Source organism: Lasioglossum baleicum, chromosome 10 (genome assembly GCF_051020765.1).
Source record: "Lasioglossum baleicum chromosome 10, iyLasBale1, whole genome shotgun sequence".
NCBI lineage: Eukaryota > Metazoa > Arthropoda > Insecta > Hymenoptera > Halictidae > Lasioglossum > Lasioglossum baleicum.
This window is the reverse complement of record NC_134938.1, coordinates 10,270,774-10,291,189: the sequence shown is the minus strand read 5'-3', so window position 1 is coordinate 10,291,189 and position 20,416 is coordinate 10,270,774. Positions and strand designations below refer to the sequence as shown.

The 20,416-nt window shown below is 40.4% G+C and overlaps 1 protein-coding gene across 8 annotated transcripts in view; it reads left to right on the top strand.

The window, feature by feature from the left end:
• Window positions 1-20,416, top strand: part of Fhos (Formin homology 2 domain containing) — a 304,700-nt gene that overhangs the window by 33,874 nt on the left and 250,410 nt on the right. For 6 of the 8 annotated variants that reach the window (XR_013009741.1, XM_076431634.1, XM_076431633.1 and 3 more), the window contains exon 9: window positions 59-95. Coding sequence is in view for 6 of the 8 variants with exons in the window: in XM_076431634.1 (XP_076287749.1) it covers window positions 59-95 (37 nt within the window). In the remaining 2 variants the exon portion in view is untranslated. Of the gene's footprint in view, window positions 1-58; window positions 96-13,977; window positions 14,315-20,416 lie in introns of those variants that run through there. The other 2 variants (XR_013009743.1, XM_076431638.1) reach the window with 1 other exon arrangement.

Here is a 20,416-nt window from a genome sequence, read left to right as displayed (position 1 = left end):
GCAAACGCGAATCCTAAACCGGGTCCATGCGCGATCATAATCCAAACATTTTCTTCAGGGACAACGAAAGACCTCAACCCGATGGCTACATTCCGGTGAGTTTGCTTAACGATCTTTTTACATTTCGTCGTACCCATCGCGTACAATTCGCATTATTCCCTCTGTCCTTTGACAACCCACGTTGAATTTCGTTCTCTCAGAAAATGTGAGATTAACAATAATGCGTCACACTCGGATCTTTAACATTTGATCTCGAAAGCCCATGGTGGATGAGCAGATGAAAGCGGAACACGTGACAAAGAGCGTATTTTTTCCAGCTGCGCGACTCTCCGCGTTCATTATTTGCGTGCGATTCTTTTCATGATCAGTAGCTGAAGGAAAAGTGTGTGGGTGGTAGTGGATAGGACGACACGTAGTCGAAAAAAGAGCTAGACGAACAAAGACGTGAGGAGGGTAGACGACATTACGAGTGGTAGTGCGCGCGACATTATTGTTTCTCATAAGGGATGTGCCCAAGAGACCCTCCTTTGCGACAGACTCCCTATTCCTTTTTCCCGTTTTGCACGCAAAGTGCTGCCAACAGAGGGCTTTTCTAGAGACATTCTCCACGCCTTCGCTACGTCTTTCACTTACCTTGGGATGGACCGAATTTTTAATTACGTAAACAAAAACCTCGTAAATAGAAACCATGAATCTCCTAAAAATTTGGGGAATTGCATAACATTACTAGCTACGTGTGATATTTATTTTAACCTTTACCTGGTGGATGTCAGGATTGCCAGGTCCATTCGCACCCGTGCACGCGTGGCTCCAGAGTCGCGATCCTTCGAAGTATGTAAACAATCGATGAGATACAGCGAGAAGTCCTCCCTCCCCAGCAAATGGAGGCTGTGTATACTCGATTTTCACCACACTGAAATGATCAAGAAGAGGACTGGTTAATTTTGATATTGTTTATGAAATAGAGATTTGCTAACAGAAAACAAACCCCTTGTCCCCCTGCAGCCCACTGTGCAGAATCACTTATAGTTTCGCGTTGGCGAGCATAGAATTTTATCGCTGCGGTGGCACCCTCCCGCGCATAGTGCCTTCCATCACGTTTCTATAGGTCCAGCAGCTCCTTTTGTTAGCTCGTCACCCTCGTGGGGTCTCGCAGCACCGGGACAACAATGAGCACCGGCGCACTTACGGTTACGCTCTACGTGCTGCGCCAGCTGATTATTTTTTCACCGCACAATTACCATCCCCGCCGTTTCATTTGGCTTCACGGGTTCTCCATGCGACGCCCTCGAAACCTCTACCCTTGAAAACGACGCGCCGGCGAAACCACCGGCGCCGGATGCTTCCGTTGCCTGGCGAAAAAGCTTTGCTATCTTGGGGAAAATCGGGGAAAAAAACACGAGACAGGCGGCGGCGGCGGTGGTAGTCCGAGGCTTGGTGGATGGGGCTCATTTCGACCGGCCGAATGAAGTTTGTTTGACGACAATATTGTCCGTTTTTGGCTGGCCACAAAACAACCAGCACCAGTGAAGTGGTCGTCCTTGTTTGCACGGTTTACTCGGGACGGCATCGTAGACAATGCGGCCAGCCTGTTTTCTAATTCTTCCCAAGCCACGCTGGCTGCTTGACGTTTTCTTGCGGAATTTAGTGTCCCTCTGCGGTGTCTCTTTTTGTCCGTCCACATATTGGACAACCCGTGTGGGCACGAGCAACTTCGCCGGGAAAGAAAATTCCCCAGTTCTTCCTCCTTTTTTACTCCTGTTATTACTTTCGCAGCAACCGTGGATGCTCGACTTGCGGTCCTGGATACTATCTCGAGACCAAGTCGATATTTACTCTATTAAACCTGAGATAACTATACCAGGTCCTATTTGGGAAATGCTGATCATAGCAATTTATTGCTTTCACTCCTGGTTTTTCTGAATTCGTTTGAATACACGAATGATAACTATTTCATATTTATACTTCAAATTGTAGTTACTTCAATATTACGTTATATTAACACAGTCACTGTTGTAATGATGACCTTGATAACTTATTCAAAAACTATAAAATACGAAGGGAGTTGCGTTTTTATAAATATTTGCACTAATTTCAATTTTTCAGAAAAGTGAAGAATTTGGCATGGAAAATTGAAATTAGTGCAAATATTTATAAAAACCCCCTCGAGTTTGATTGTTTTTGAATATGTTATCAAGGTCATCATTACGACAGTTACTATGTTAATCTAACGTTATATATGGAAGTATCGACAATCTCAAGTATAAATATAAAATATTTATCATTCTATGATCAGCATTTGACAAATAGTAGGGCCAGCTATAATTACCTCAGGTTTAAAAGAGTTAATACAATTTCTGAAAAATAAATGACAATAAAATGTTACAAGAAATATAACCTCAAACACGCGGATACGATTTACTGCAAGTTATCGTATCTGTTTAACCCTTTGCGTTTGTAAGGGCTCGCGTATTATCTTCACACTATTATATTACAGCGTGTATTCTACCATGAGAAAAAATGTGGCGAAAAATATTCTATTTATATTATTATTATATTCTTGTATCTATACAGGATGCTCATCGATACTCTCTAAACGCATAATTCGTATGAACTTGAATTTGGTTTGAAACTGAAATTTAAGCTGTTTATAATCGAAATCTACACCACATAACAATCCGTCTTACCTTTTGGTTCATTCTTGTCTTCTATCTGAAGGTGCCACAACAATCACAACACTGTTTATACAAATTCTACACGCACCAACTGCTTACGTGCCGCGGAACGAGAGATACCGCGGTAGTCAAAATAGTAATTTAATAAGCCCCGTTCCCATGTCGCCAGAATGCATTGCGCAATATCCGCCATTATGAACTTCTATACATTTACATAACGCTAAACCTACCGACTGGTATATGTTCCTTTATAAAAATGACGATTGACTTTATTTGGTATTAAGGTTCCCTCTTATTACAACTCAACTACTCAGGGATTACTTCCAGGAGGTACTTCCAGTTCACGGTACAAAAAATAATAATTGAACCGCTTCTTTGGAAAATCGAACAACTCCATAAAATAAACGTCAATTTAACACTAAATCGAGAAATGATTGTATAGATTATAGATGTAAGACTGTATAGATGTAACATTGCATAAAAATAAGACTATTGTATATGTACATAGAAATAAGACTGTATACAGAGATATAAGACTGTGTACAAAGTGATTCTGGAAAATGAGACTAAGTTACTGCTCTTTTTAAAGTAAACAAAGAAAAAAATGATAGATTATTATGACATATGATGTTTTCCTCTATCATTTTTCTTTATTTTTACTTAAAAAAGAGAAGTAACTTGTGCCAATTCCCAGATGCACCCTGTATACAGTCTGATATCTATAGTTATATATATATCTACAGTATATATATCTACAGTTATATATATATATGCAATCTCATATTTTGTATACAGTCTTGTATCTATACAATCATTTCTCATAAAATAGGTAGGTTTAGCGTTAAATTGACGATTATTTTGTGGAGTTGATCGATTTAGCAAATAAGCGGTTCAATTATTACTTTTTAGTTAGTACGGTGAACTGGAAGTACTTCCCCGAGCATTTGAGCTGTAATAAGAGGGAACCTCAAAAACCGTAAGTAACAACTTCAAAAATGTGATTACATTACATTGTTCTGGGTGATCATCGATGCCACACACTAAAATGGCGGTCGCTATTGAAAAAAATTGTCTGAGAGATCCCCATCTGATTCGTAAATTTTAGAGAAGCTGACTTTGAAGACATAATAAACGTGTGACGTGGGTTGCGACTGCGTAGGTTGTCGGGTGAAATCCATTCGCTAGGACAAGGGGATACCTGGACTATAGTTAAAGTGGACCAAGGCGGTAAATATTTTTCTGTTTGCCTGATCTTATGTTCGATGTTGCGGGGTGCTCTTTGTACACGAGGCCGGATAGGGAGGGGGTTGGCCACGTGGCGGCGCCACTGTCGTCTCGGTGGCGACAGGTGTCCGCGGCGTTCAGTGTCGCGGCGGCCGCTCGCGAGGTAAGGCACGTTGTGTTGTCGGTTGTGTGTTTGTTCGTTCTTTTCTCTCGTTTTCTCTCGTCCCGTTTCGCGGTTTCGCGTTGTTTCGCCGACGTACGGCATTCGGTGCACGGGTGTCTGTCAACAAGTGTCGCGTGCGGTCGTGGGCAAAGGTGACGCGTGTTTCCGTGCGCGGGAAGCGCGCGTGTCGCTCGCGCTCATTCGAGGTGAGTTTTTGTCGCGCAGACTCCGACCGGGACCCATCGTTTACCTATACACATGTATAGTTTCCGTGTCGCGTTACCGGCTCTCGCGATGCTCGTCCAAACAATAAAATCGAACAGGCTCGAATCAAACAATGACGTTTGACCGGTCGCGGCAAACGTGAAACGACTTCGACGAAAGTGACATTAAGCGAAGTGTTTTGACGCAGGCGTAACGTCTCTGGTCCGAAATGCACCACGAGGACGCGATATCACTTGTAATATGGAACGCCGAATAATTCGACTGGTTTGGGCAGTCCTCCGCTCCTGCCAAATCGTGTTATTCATTTTTTGGTTTAGGTTAGTCTGCGCACATCAGGTTCTCGCTCACGTTCGCTTTTGCCTGCGTTTTTTTTCTTATTGCCGATTAGCTTCGGCACCATGTTTTTTGTAACGTCATCTCGTGGTCTATGAGAGATTCCGCATTCCGGCTGTCAGCGTCCGTCGCGTTTCGATTTTCGCGGAACCGTTTTCGATATTCGAGACTCGAATCTTTGATCTCCTGCTATTCCCGGAGCGAATAACGTAAACACGCCGGCCATGGATCTACCGATAGATAGAAGCCTCTTTTCATAACCTAGAAAGTGATCGGCGAACCGCGTTCCCATTGTTTGTTTCTTCAGCCGGCGAACGTGAACGAGTGTCATCGTGCACGAGAGCCGATGGAATTCGTGTTTTCTATCGAAAAGTCGATTTGCATAGTAAAATCGAGAGAGGAGACAGCGAGGTCGGTGAAATTTCGTTGTTATTCTGAAAAGTTGGCACCGGCGCGGAATAGCGAAACAGTTCGAAAGAAAAACATCGGTCCACGAAGGACTGGACCGGACCGGCTCTCGTACGAGTTCGGAAATCCGCTTAGCCACGATCTCGCGCTAGGATCGCATCTTAATCGTGAATCTTTTGTCGGCTACACAGCCACGATCACATTGGTGGCATGGCGCAGACTCGTTTTCCCTTCTATCTCCCTCCCCCTCATTTCCCTTCTTCCTTCGTTCGGTTTCCCTCTTTCTCTTTCTCTCACTCTTTCCCTTTCTGACGCTTTACCTGCCGTCTCTCTCGTTCCCTCCTGTTCCCTATTCTTCGCCTTTCTCACTTTTTCTCCTCATCGAGCCGGTTCGCAGAAGAGCTAGGCCCGCGCAACGGCTAAGAACAATGCGAGTACAAGAGGATGACGAGACCAGTTGGCATGCGTGTATAATTGACACTTCGTAAATTCATTCTACTCGAACGACCATTTTTCCCTTTTTCGAGATTCGTCGAACACGACTCCCGCAAACTCGGTTCAGCGGAACGTGAGAACCACTGGAACCGTTTCCTCCATCTTCGTGACGTCATCGAGCCAACAGTTTGGCACAGTTTCGTTCCTCCGCGATTTTGATCTCCTAATTTCGCATCGTGGTAATTATTCAACTTAATAATTCGAGAAATCATTAACTATTTGAAATCATTTCCGTGAATTCTTTGTATGCTGAGTAGACGACGAATCTTTATGCGAAATAAGAATTGTCTACCCGAATTGCGACAAGCTGCGGTGATATAGAAATTTATTTTCTTGATATGTTTAGTAGGTTCAAAATAATGTAACAATATTTACGAATTTTTCTAATGTTTTACTGTTTTAAACTACTCCTACTGATTTTTGTCATAAATGCATAAAATCCGCTGACTAATGCCGAGTATGTTCGATTGTGTCAATAGGTTAAGATTCAATCTTCGGCGGTGAAAGACTTGCCCGCCATTTATGAACAATTTTGAATATATAGGACTAGACTAGAAAATTTAAAAAATTGAAGACGTCAATAACATTCAATTTGGTTTCAATATCTTGCAATCGATGCAGACAATTTTTATTTTGCTAGTTAGGACATACCGAAACAAAAATTAGCTCGGATAATGTTCATATTAACATAACGGACGCATTTGACTATGACAGAAAGTCGAAACTATTTTTTCAACAGACTAACTCTCTATCATTCTATAGTTCAAAACAATTTTTAAATTTGTTTCTATTTAACCGCATCTATAAATACGTTTTCAATTTGTCTTGTTTATAAAATGTTGAATTGTTTTCAGTCAAAGTATTAGGTTACGAATCAGAATAGCCTCGAATGCAAAATTATTCAATATTTCACGATGATAGCTTGCGAAAATACAGTTCACACAACAATAAATAAACGTTATTGCCGATGCAGGGCTGTAGGAAGAAAAGAATCTCGTGTTCGCTATATCAAATTCATTTTGTAATACATGATAAGTGGCCGGCGGCCATTTTCCGTTCAAGGTGTCGTTCATTCGTTGCAAATTGATACTATGAATGGCGTTTATTAAGCATTCATTGTTACGTGCGCGAGATAAAATACCACCTGATGGGGTATCTCAAGTATCTCAACGCGAAAATATTAAAGAGCATCGATCCAAGTAGAGTTACAGCATGTTTATTATTGAATAGCGTGCAGGATTTATATGGGTCGTTTCAGTTACCTAACTTGATCTCGGTGAAAAATTTACGCGGCGAGTCGAAGGGAAAGTGAGTTCATACATTCAAACGGCTGTCGATGTTGAATGTTAATTTTATGTTATTTATCTTGTTTCGCGGTTTTCAAAATTGATTCAACTGTGTCCTTACACGAAATCTCCTGAATGCTATATTACAGAAAATTGAACCAGGTCTTCCATGAATTGAATTTCTGTTGAATTTTATCTGTTGTAATAACAGTATTACTTTTACTGGGTATGAGCAGAGTAGGAATATATAGACTGGTTTTAATATAACACTTTAATCTGATACTTGTATATAAGACCTTCTGGTTGTGCGGTCGTACAGAGACTGTATTAGATACATTGTTCAGAGTATACACAACACGCAGTAGTACACAACAGGTGTCACTACAACTATCTGTTCAGATGATAATTGTTTGCACCTACTTTATCGACAGACTTGCCGTTATTACAATCAACACTTCCTCTTAACGGTAAGTTTGTCTAAGAGATTTATTAATTTTTTATTTCTATAATTACAACATAGATTGAATATTATTTCTTTTAGAAACCAAAAAATATTACTGAATTGCCTTGTCTATAGCTTTTAACATATGTAGTCACAAGAACAATAAACCAAACTGAGTAATACACATCATTGATTCATGAGCGCTGTTAATTAATGCTTGTTTCTACATAGTATATTGTAAACTATTCTTAAATTCTTTAAATTTTACATTGCTTAAGGGTTTAGTTAGTAGATCAGCTAACTGTTTTTCAGATGGACAGTATTCTATGTCAATAGTCCCTTCATTATATTTTTCGCTGATAAATTGAAATCGTACATCAATATGCTTGCTTCTTTTATGAATTATTCCGTTTTTAATTAGGCTCAAAGCGCTCTGATTGTCTATTAATAGTGTAGCCTTTACCTTTGAATTAGTTAAAGTTTCTAACACAGTTTTTAGGTATGTAAGTTCTCTACAACATTCTGCAGCAGCGATGTATTCGGATTCGGTGGTTGACAGTGCAACTATGGATTGTTTGTGGGAGCACCAGCTGATAGGTCCATTTCCATAAAATATGACAAAGCCAGTAGTACTCTTTCTTGTGGATACGTCACCAGCAAAGTCCGAATCGCTGTAGCCAATTAATTCATTTTCTCGTTGAGCGTTTTGTTTTGAAAACTGAATACCAATGTTTTTAGTTCCCTGTAAATATCTGAGAATACGTTTTATATTACTTATATCTAGGTTTGTTGGTTTGTCTACGAATCTGCTTACGTAATTGACAGCGAACGCGATGTCCGGTCGAGTTTTCGACGTTAAATATTGTAAATTACCAACTAATTCTCTATAAGGAAAACGAGTATCTGATGTTTCATCATTTAAATTAGTATTCGTATGAATACTTACTATAGGAGTGGAAACAGCCTTTGAATTTCCCATTCCATATTCTGTTAATACTTTTTCAACAAATTTACTTTGATCTAATATTAACGAAGTATTATTTCTAGTTATATTAACACCTAAGAAATTTTCAAAAGAGCCAAAAAATTTTACCTCAAATTCTTTTGACAGTTTTTCTTTAATTTGATTCAAATATTTAGTATTTTTACTTAGTATTATTCCGTCGTCTACGTATATTGCCAATATCAAATGACCTCCCTTTGATTTGAAAATACATTGGTCTGAAGGAATCGGATCTAGCCCGTTTTGTTTTACAAATGATTTGAAACGTTGATTCCAATTTATTGGAGCTTGTTTCAGTCCGTACAAAGCTTTTTGCAACTTACAGCATTTGTTTGTGTTTCCGAATCCTTCTGGTAACTTTATATAGACTTCCTCATCTAAGTGTCCATACAGGAACGCAGTTTTTATATCAAATTTCAGAATTTTGTAATTTCCTAAAACAGATAAGGCCATTAACAGTCTGAAAAGATTTGCATGTAGCACAGGACTATAGGTTTCGTTGAAGTCAACTCCTTTTTGTTGTTCACATCCTCTGACTACTAAACGTGCCCTGTGTCTTCCATCATCCTTTATTTTGAATATCCATCTTGCACTCAAAATCTTTTTGTCTGATATGTGATTAGGATCTACCTCAATCCATGTTTTATTTTTTTTTAAGGATGTCTTTTCCTCTTCGATTGCAGCTTTCCATTTTTCTGCATCTTCTCCATAGATTGCTTCCTTGTACGTTAGATGTACATAGTACTCTCCAAGTCTTTCTGGTAGATTTCTTTGTCTTTCACTTCTTCTTGGCATTTCTTGTCGATCTTGATCAGTATTTTGTATATCTTCATCCTCATTTACAGATGTTTCGTTTTCTTCCGAGTTTTCTAATCTGCCTGTCTCTTCAGAGTTTTCTGATCTGTCTGTCTCTTCCGAGTTTTCTTCTTCTTGATTTTCTTCTGTATTCTCTGTTTGATGTTCGTCTGTTTTACTGTCTTCTATTCTAATCATTACCTTTGATATTTTACTTTCATTGTTTTCTTGTTCTTCTTTATTCTCATTGTTAAAGATTACATCTCGTGCTAGTGTTATTTTTCTATTTTGTTCATCCCATAAGCGATATCCGCAAGTGGAGTAGCCAACCATAACATATTTAGTACTCCTTTCATCTAATTTTTTTAGTCGTCCAAGTTTTTTTGCATAGGCGTTACATCCGAAGATTTGTAAATTATCCAGGTTAGGAATTGTTCCATGCCAATTTTCCGCTGGCGTTTTATCACTCGTGGTGGTAGGACTTCTGTTTAACAAATAAACTGCTGTTCTTACAGCTTCTCCCCACATCTCTTTGTTTAATCCGGAATCCAGCAAAAGAGCTCTTGCTTTTTCCATAATTGTCCGGTTCAACCTTTCGGCTTTGCCGTTTAGCTGTGGAGAATAAGGTATCGTAAAATCTAATACGGTTCCATTGTTTTTACACCATTGTTCTAGATCTTTATTTGCAAATTCTCTACCATTGTCACACCGCAGCTTTGTTACTTGTTTTCCCCATTTAGTTTTACATTGATTTAAATAGTATTTAATTGTTTCTGTTACCTCATATTTTCCTTTGATGGGAAATACAGCTGTGAAATGCGTGAAGTCATCGAGAATTGTTACAAAATATCTCATCCCGTCCCAGGTAGGTGGTTCTATCGGTCCACACACGTCGGAATGTATGATTTCCAATGGTTTTGAGGCTCTGTTTCTCTCCGTATTAAACGGTTTTCGCGTTTGTTTCGCTCTCATGCATATGTCACATGTTTCTAGGTTATTAGTAGATATAGACATTGAGTTCATACCTTTACTTAATTTTTCCAATTTCTTCATGTTTGCTCCGCTCAAATGCCCAAGTTTTCGGTGCCATAGTAAGGTCTCGTTTTGCAATGTTAGCAAACTTGTAGTTTTGTTTGTTTTATTGAAATCGATTGCATATAGTCCATTCTGTCCTCGAGATCCTTCAAGTACCGTTGTATTATTTTTTGAAATCTCTACTTTGTCCTTGGTGAACACAACCTTTCCATTGTTTTGAGTGATTGCATTTACAGACAATAAATTTTTCGTGAGTTCTGGAATCAGTATTACATTGTTTAGTGTGCAATTTTCAGTTATTACTTGCCCTGTTGCTTTGGCCTTCATTGTTACCGACTTTTTTGCAGTAGATATTTCGGACTCTACAGTTTTTACATCACTTAGAAGATTAATGTTGTTAATCATGTGGTTCGATGCACCTGAGTCAACTACCCATTTATTTTCACAGTCATTGTTTTTATTAACGTAGAAACATACCTTGTCTTGAGTACGTCTAGCAGTTGATACATTTTTATTCTTTCTAAAGTAACAGTCTCTCTCTAAGTGGTTAGATTTCTTACAGATTCCGCATCTTTGTGATGATTGGTCACTCGCCGATTCGAAAGATTTCTCCTTATATCCTCTTTCGTTGCGATTACGTTCTGTTGACCTGCAATACTTAGCCAAATGGTTAAAACCATTGCATTTGAAACACCTTCTAACAGAAGCTTTAAAGGCAACATTGTCGGGCGAATCGTCCTTTTGTTTGTTTCTGTTTTCTTCTAGCTGTAACCTTGTTATTAAATTCGTCAAGGTCCTTTCGGCCAATGGCGTCGAATCCCACGCGCTTGCGAAATGTTTGAACTGAACAGGAAGAGTAGCTAATATTTTTGTTATCAACATTGTATCGTCTATTGTTTGATCCAATGAATTTAATCGATGAGCTAAGTTTTCAAGAGTACTCACGTGAGTCGATATATCGCTTCCTTTTTCGAAAGTACAGTTAAAGAATTCTTGCAGCAATGTACATTTCATTTGTTCCGTATCTTTTCCGTATATGGCCGTTAATTTCTTGAACATTTCCATTGAGGTTTTACAATGCAGGAGATGCATTTGCGGTTTTTTCTCACTTGAAAGTATGATAACTTTTTGCGCTTTTGCATCCTTAAGTTCCCAGTCTAGCTTCTTTTGCTCGTTCCAATCGTTTGCTGGCACAATTTTCCCAGTCGCTACATCGAGTATGTTTTGCGACTTAAACAGAATCGTCACTTGGAATTTCCAGAACTGAAAGTTGGTTTCGTCCTTCAGTTTTTCTATATGATCTGCTTCATTATAACCGTTTCTGGCAGCCATTTTCACTTTTGTTTCACGACCACGTGTATTTGAATTTCGAACAGAACACTTATGGTTTAACTTGTTAGCCTTATTAATTTTTTCACTTTCCTACAGTTTTACTTATTACTGCTCTTTATTATTTTTTTACTTGATTTTAATTTTGCTTAGACTTTTCGACAGCTCTTAGTATTAGGTTAGTTTTTAGTTTTTACCTTTTTTACTTTTCTTTGGACCTGGGCCCATAACCTGTTGAATTTTATCTGTTGTAATAACAGTATTACTTTTACTGGGTATGAGCAGAGTAGGAATATATAGACTGGTTTTAATATAACACTTTAATCTGATACTTGTATATAAGACCTTCTGGTTGTGCGGTCGTACAGAGACTGTATTAGATACATTGTTCAGAGTATACACAACACGCAGTAGTACACAACAGGTGTCACTACAACTATCTGTTCAGATGATAATTGTTTGCACCTACTTTATCGACAGACTTGCCGTTATTACAATCAACAATTTCCTCAACCGTTTTTTTTGCTTATCTTAAAATTTTTATTAGCAGTTTTGCTATCAGAAGTGCATTAACAAGTCTTTTAACGAGTGTGTTATATTTGAGGGAAGTTTATCATTTTGTTTTAAACAATAATTTTAAAAGAACAATTTATTAAAAAATCTTCAATAATTTATGATTGGTTTTTAACAGACTACAAAGTAATTTCCGACGAGTATTGCTGCAAATAAAACGTTTTTAAACATCTAATTGAAAGTAGCATTGCATGCAGCTCTATCGTAGAGAGAGAGAGAGAGATAGTAGAAAATATTTCTGTTTAGCATACTAGAACTAGAGTCGTTTGGGGAGCCTTGAAACCCGTAAAATAAAGATAGTAAAAGGTAAGGATGAGATAATTCAAGACGTAAAGGGTGAAATACTCGTTCGTGATATGGCCGGTCAAACCAGCTGGACACCAGATATTCCCAGGTGTTAGTGACCTTGAAGGTACACGTATAGTGAAAATTACCCCCACCAAACCGTCGACTTTCGGCCGTCAAGCCGACAAACGAGTGAAAGGAAAATCTAAAGGTCATCGACCGGTTGAAAACGACACGGTTTCTTATTCGCTGGGACGACGTAGGATCTCGAGAGTCAAAGGTTGCTACCATTCCGACATTGTCACTTTCACGCGTGATCAATGGAAATATATCCTCACTTCCGGTGAGGATATATTCAGTCGTCGTTTACGTTTCACGTTTCGCATTTCAATCGGCAGAGAATCAATGACGATATCCCCGGAGGGGAAATAGCGATTCAAAAACAATTTCCCGGTCCAAATATCGGAGTAAAGAGAGCACGAATGGGCTAACCGGAATTACCGGCGTTCAAATGTAAACACACCAAATCCTTATGTCAATAACTTCCAGCGTTTCAATATTCATTAACCCACTTCCGACTTGCAAATTCGAAACGTGGCAAATATTTGAAAAAATCGAGCCACCTGATCCAAATTTCAGTTTAATTTAATCAGAAACGAGATTGAGCGGATAGGATTTGGCGAATATGTTGTATAAACGAAAAGTTACAAATCTGCTTGATGTCTGCGTTATTTGGACAATTTTATATTATGCTAGTCTTGATGTAAACTCGATAACTTTTCAAACATTTACCTTTTTTCCGGCATGTATAGTAAATGTTCAGATGTTCGCAGTACATATGTACTGCACCGATGCACTTCTGTAAAAGGCTGCATTACAAGGATGATCCTCTACAACTTTCTTCTATTTTACCATCTATTTTACTGTTTTTATTAGCTTGCTTTCTTGTCTGTGTCTGTTTGTTCGGTACAAATTTTGCAATTGATTGTAAACTAACTTCCCGATGAGCTAGAGACTTGAAATTTTAAACATAGCTCAGAGCTGGATGACAATGCAATATTTAAAAAAATTTTTTTTTAAAAACCCTATGCGTTTAGGAGATATAATTTCATACAATTTCTTTTTCTCATGTCTGTTCAGCGATTGCTCTACTCGTCCCGTTAAAAAAATGTTTCCGATTTGTTTATCGGGTTACAATTGAGCTAGTTAGACACATTCCGTATACAAGTGACCGGTGATTTCGGTTAGCCACACAGAGGAATCGAGCCTGGAAGCTGCGGGACGGACAACTGACGGTTTCTTCTCTGTTCGGCCGACGAAAATAAATCGGCAGCTTTCCACCCGGTCGGCTGTGGCGTGCGCGAGCGCGTCCTCTCCCATTCACAATAAGAAAAGCGAAGCGCACGACCGGGTGGAAAGAATATCGGTTCACCGCGATCAAGGTATTCACGTGAGCCTCTGTTTCGTCGTCGAGCCGGTAGACGCGAATGGAACGTGAGGAGGAAGAGAGACAGAGAAAAAGGAACGGCGGTCCTGCGCGAACGAAAGAGAGAGAAACAGAGCGAGAAAGAGAGAGGATAGTCGAGGATCGAGAGAACGAGAGAGGGACGACTTCGCGAGCAAGGTTCGTTTTCTCGTTGTAGCCGGGCGACTCGAATGAAAATAAATCGGCGGTACGACGAACTGGTTCGTGCGTTCGCGTAAAGCGGTCGTGCGGTTCCGACCAGGAGAGGAGAGAGAGAGCGAGAGAGAGAGACTCTCGCGAGAGACCGAAAACAAGGGGGAGGGGAAACTGTGTGTGTGTTACCTTTTTTGGATCGAAGAAAAAGGGCTATCGGACAATCGGCCGTTACGGCCGAGAACCAAGGGGCCCGCGAGATGTCTCTGACGTGCCGTGTGCAGTATCTGAATGACGTCGATCCGTTCGCCTATGCGAGCTCCTATCCGGAGCCACCTAGGCCGCCTGTGCACACCTTCAGCGCGACCTTGCCGCTAATTAACCAGCTCGCGGCGGTGCATCGACTTCTACGGGCGCCTCACAGGGTGAGTTCGATCTACACGATACATGCTACCACTCTTAACCCCTTGCTCAGCCGGTTTTCTGTCATTTGCGACCCCGGCAGAATGCAGGTGCATCCATCACCCTTCATATTCTTGCAGGAAACTCGTCGAGCCCTCCATGAATTCAAAATTCGTGTTCGATGACATTTTATCAAGCTTGTATGGAAGCCTCCGCTTCTGAACATGAAAATAATAAGAAAAACTTAAGTATATCGTAGTACATCAAAGAAGAAACTCACTGTAAGCTGAGCACAAGGTCAAAAAGTACACACGATTGCACTACATGATTACTTCTTTGATGTACTATATAATTTGCTATGAGCGAGATTTCCGTGTAACTTGAGCGATACAAATTTGTAACATATTCTGCTGTACATATTTTAATTGTGGGATGATTAACGGCTGGAAGCTTTTTCAGGGTATTTAAACAAACGTCTCGCGAAAGCGAAGGAATATATGTATACAGGGTGTCTCAAAATTAGGTCCGGAGCCGAAAATGGGAGGTTCCTGAGATCATTTCAAGCGACATTTTCCTTTGAAAAAATGTCGTCCGCGGCTTCGTTAACGAGTTATTAACGAAAAACACGGACCAATCAGAGCGCGAGCTAGACGCGTGCAGCCCGGCTGAGCCCGGCGCGCCGGCAGCCGAGTGTCGGTGGCACGCCGCGATGTCGCAACGAACAAAAGTTTCTCGATGATGTGAATCCTCGCCAATTTCGATAAGCTTTGGATATGTTGTCAATACCATGATTCTGAACAACATTTCCCTTTACAGTTTCTGTCGATCGGCTTTAGTTTACGATATTATTATAAAAATTTGAAATTGTAAATCGATCGATGTACTATCTCTTCGCCAATCGCGATAAGCTTTGGATATGTTGCCAAGACCATGATTCTGAACAACATTTCCCTTTACGGTTTCTGTCGATCGCTTTAGTTTACGATATTATTGTAAAAATTTGTAATTGTAAATCGATCGATGTACATACTATCTCCTCGCCGATTTCGATGAGCTTTATTTCAAAGGAAAAAGATATTTAAAACATCGAATTTATAACATATTTAAAAGTCATCGAAATCGGTGAGGAGTCACATCATCGGCAACTTTACCCGAACGATAGAAGAAGCACAAACTTATTGAATCAAAAACTCACTTATTCAGCCGTAAATCCATTTGACTACCACATACAACCACCACACTTTTACATAATTGTTGAACTCGTAGCACACTTTTATAACTCGTATCGATATCGAACGAAATTACTTACTCCGACGCGGAAAGAGTTCGATGCTCTTCGCGATGCCGCGCGAAACTGTGCTCTCCCAGCGTACAATGTATTCGATGAAGGCGTCGTTTAAAACAAATGAAATCGTTTCCAAGGAGATATTGATTTTTCGAGAATCATATGATTCTGGAAAACACCGATTCTTGACGAACGAACGATGCCGTGGACGAGATATCTCGTGTATCCTTATTACACAGCATCGTTTCTTCGACATCGCGGAAACGAGATATCTCGTTGATTGTAGTTCCTGTGCGGCCGTGAAAAGGACTGATTAAAAATTTTATAAAAAAAAATTAAACCAGCTTCGAAAAAATTAGAAAGTATGAAATAATTTCCATTTAATTTATGTGAATACACACGAACTTAAATACAATACAATCTTTTCGGAGGCGGCGCAAAATTGAAAATTTTCCAAATGACAGATGTTGCTGATTATGAATTCATTGGAATATGGTGGACTTGGAAATCAGTGGGTGGGAAGAGAAGATACATTAATATGTAAAAGCATGTAGAAGAATTTAAGGGAGTCGTCTAGTCCAGTAGGAAACGTATGAGTGCACACGCTGCTAGACACGTATACGTGTACGCGAGGATTGCAAGGGTCCGGGATTAGTCATCTGATTTCTCGATAATGCAAAGACAGGTTTTTTTAATAGTCAAAATCGCTAGATGAAAGATCAATCTAGGGTGTGATCATTCAATGGTTTTGCAATATTCGGCTGCATGTTGTCCGTCGAAGAGGCTTGAACGCTGTACAGTGGGACCTTTCGTCCAAATCGGAGACAAAATCAAAGAACTTTCGATAGAAATGAGGTAGAGCGATGAAATTTTTTAAAAATTAAAGCTGAAACTTTGCAGAACACGGGAAAAATACGGAGATTATGGTACGAACGTTTTTTAACCTTGAGAAAATTCATTAAACATGTAGAATTTCAAGAAATCAATTTTGCAATATCCTGAGGTCGAAGGAAAATTTTGATACCAGATTTGAAATCAGCGTGAAAAAATCTACGGGAAATGAGGTACAGCATGTTCAGAAAAAATTTTTTCCGCGCGTGGTAGTGGAAAAACCACAATTTTCTCGAAATTGTGCAAGTTTAACGCCTCCGAAAAGATTGTATTGTATTTAAGTTCGTGTGTATTCACATAAATTAAATGGAAATTATTTCATACTTTCTAATTTTTTCGAAGCTGGTTTAATTTTTTTTTATAAAATTTTTAATCAGTCCTTTTCACGGCCGCACAGGAACTACAATCGACGAGATATCTCGTTTCCGCGATGTCGAAGAAACGATGCTGTGTAATAAGGATACACGAGATATCTCGTCCACGGCATCGTTCGTTCGTCAAGAATCGGTGTTTTCCAGAATCATATGATTCTCGAAAAATCAATATCTCCTTGGGAACGATTTCATTTGATTTAAACGACGCCTTCATCGAATACATTGTACGCTGGGAGAGCACAGTTTCGCGCGGCATCGCGAAGAGCATCGATCTCTTTCCGCGTCGGAGTAAGTAATTTCGTTCGATATCGATACGAGTTATAAAAGTGTGCTACGAGTTCAACATTTTGTGAAAGTGTGGTGGTTGTATGTGGCAGTCAAATGGATTTACGGCTGAATAAGTGAGTTTTTAATTCAATAAGTTTGTGCTTCTTCTATCGTTCGGGTAAAGTTACCGATGATGTGACTCCTCACCGATTTCGATGACTTTGAAATATGTTATAAATTCGATGTTTTAAATATCTTTTTCCTTTGAAATAAAGCTCATCGAAATCGGCGAGGAGATAGTATGTACATCGATCGATTTACAATTACAAATTTTTACAATAATATCGTAAACTAAAGCCGATCGACAGAAACTGTAAAGGGAAATGTTGTTCAGAATCATGGTCTTGACAACACATCCAAAGCTTATCTCGATTGGCGAAGAGATAGTACATCGATCGATTTACAATTACAAATTTTTATAATAATATCGTAAACTAAAGCCGGTCGACAGAAACTGTAAAGGGAAATGTTGTTCAGAATCATGGTATTGACAACATATCCAAAGCTTATCGAAATCGGATAGGAAATAGTACATCGATCGATTTACAATTACAAATTTTTACAATAATATCGTAAACTAAAGCGATCGACAGAAACCGTAAAGGGAAATGTTGTTCAGAATCATGGTCTTGGCAACATATCCAAAGCTTATCGCGATTGGCGAAGAGATAGTACATCGATCGATTTACAATTTCAAATTTTTATAATAATATCGTAAACTAAAGCCGATCGACAGAAACTGTAAAGGGAAATGTTGTTCAGAATCATGGTATTGACAACATATCCAAAGCTTATCGAAATTGGCGAGGATTCACATCATCGAGAAACTTTTGTTCGTTGCGACATCGCGGCGTGCCACCGACACTCGGCTGCCGGCGCGCCGGGCTCAGCCGGGCTGCACGCGTCTAGCTCGCGCTCTGATTGGTCCGTGTTTTTCGTTAATAACTCGTTAACGAAGCCGCGGACGACATTTTTTCAAAGGAAAATGTCGCTTAAAATGATCTCAGGAACCTCCCATTTTCGGCTCCGGACCTAATTTTGAGACACCCTGTATAGCGTCCTTGGTTCTGCGGCAATGCGAGGAAATCCATCTGTAACGGAACCTCCTCCCCGGGAGCGGAATTTTTCTCATCGTGGACAGGATTCTCGTTTAATGCAGCCACTTACTACATTAAGGATTCTCGAGACCGTAGAAATTTTCCGCCAGGGACAGGTTTCCCTTTTACCTGGCTCACCCTTAACGCACGCCTCGCTCGTAATACGTACGCGGAAATATATTTATATTCGCGGGAAAAACCGTGACGACGGATGAATTTCCTCCCGCGGTATTAATATTTATGAAATCCGCTCCGATATGTCCCGCATAATTTATGCATCAAATTTTCAAATACCCGTTCAAACTTCCTGCGCCGCGGAACCATCGCGCCCGGAATATTCAAATGAACTTTTTCTTTGGCGAACGTCGCCCGCAACGAAGTGTGACAATTTTTACCGAAGGCTATTTACTTCCTTATCATGCTCGGGATAGGAAGTTCGCCGTGGGAATGTCTCCGATGAACTCTGTATTCGTCGATATAAATTATTCGCGATTCGGACCGATCTAATTCAATCTCGTGCAGCGGAAAACCTATCAATTCAACAGTTACGTCATTTATAACTTCAAAGGTTGCATACGACGCGCAAGAGACAACTTTTTGTAGTCACTCTTTCCCGGAATGATTTCGTAATCCTCTTTTCCACGCATTCTTCCATTTGCGTTTTAGACTAGTCGCAGCTACACTCACGGATCCGCGAATGTCAATTTCATTAATAAAAACGCGTACGTTATACAACGCGAATATCTTTCTGGCACGATTCAAACGAATCGCCGCCGCGAACGGAAAGAGTTACCGCGCGTCATTAAGGAAACGATTTGTTATAAAATGTTCAATCGACGTGAAATCGCGCGCATCGAACAGCGCGATAAAACCGCGCCTGTCGATCGCGGGGCGAAATTGCGGGCCGCGGATCGGGCGCCGTTCAGATAAATTAACGGGAAGGAAAAATCGATGGAAACCGTATCTCAGAGCGAGGCCCGGCGATTCGCTCGCGAGCACAGGCTCTCGAAGGAAACTTTACCTGGCCGCTCGAGGCCGTTTCTCAAAATTTATTATTAGCGGGCCGTCGATATCGAGGAGCACCGGCCGCTCGCACACTTTTCAAAGTCGTCCTCGTGGTCCGGCCGTCACGGGTAACCATTACAAATCGACGTTATTAAGAACCCTCCACGATGGAGAAATATACCCTACGCGTACACCGCTCAGCCCCCGTGGTGGGGGTAACAGAGATCATAAATTGTTCTCGATGCGCGACTATTACGCGCAGCAATTAATTCACCGACCTTTTCGAATAAGTATGATCGCGATCATTTGCAGAAAAGCACGTCTGCCGATCGTCGAAGTGTTCAATGATTTTCAATCCTCCAGGCAACCGAATCTCCATAAAGATGTCGATGAAATTTTTCGTTTGTATATATGTACATACTTACAATTAGCGGTATTTTGAAGTTGGATTGGGAAGATGCTGGCTATGGTTGCCCTCCCCACGTGTTCATTAATGGCCGACGCTATGCCGATCGGGATTCTCTCATTCGCTTTCTTCGCAGCCGCAAAAGTGATCGCAAAGGCAGTTGCGTTGGTCGTCACGCCTCTGCGGCTCCGCGATCTGGCACGTTTACGTGTTTCATTCATTGGATCGCGTTAGCGTGCTTTGTGTAAACGCGAACGGGGTGCACACACGTGCATCCAGCGCCGGACTCGGTGCGGTTAAGTGTGCACGTGCACACTGGCCCGGCCGTGTATGGGTGGCAGGAACTTGGAGCTAAGCGGTGTCGTGTGTTTTTAGCTGTGTCTGGTCTAGATTCTTGACGTTTCTTTCCGTGTAACGTGGAAACCGAGTCGGGCTCGAGGCGCATGTTTGCTGCAGCGTTTTAGTATTCCGGTCGGTGAAGCCTGAGAGAGTGATCTTGGCTGTTAGTATCACTCTAATTGAGTGTCTCGTACTGTCTTTGTAATTGAACGGGTCGAGTCATGTTGCTGTTTGATTGTTCAATATTCAGTGTAAATTGTTTTCGGTTGCATAACAGCCTTTTTAATACTCAATTAATCCGGTTCATGCAAAATACATCGTACACCGATGCGACTGTAATTTATTAATAGAGGTCGATCGATATAATATTATGTAGTACTTTTGTATTATTTTCGGAATAT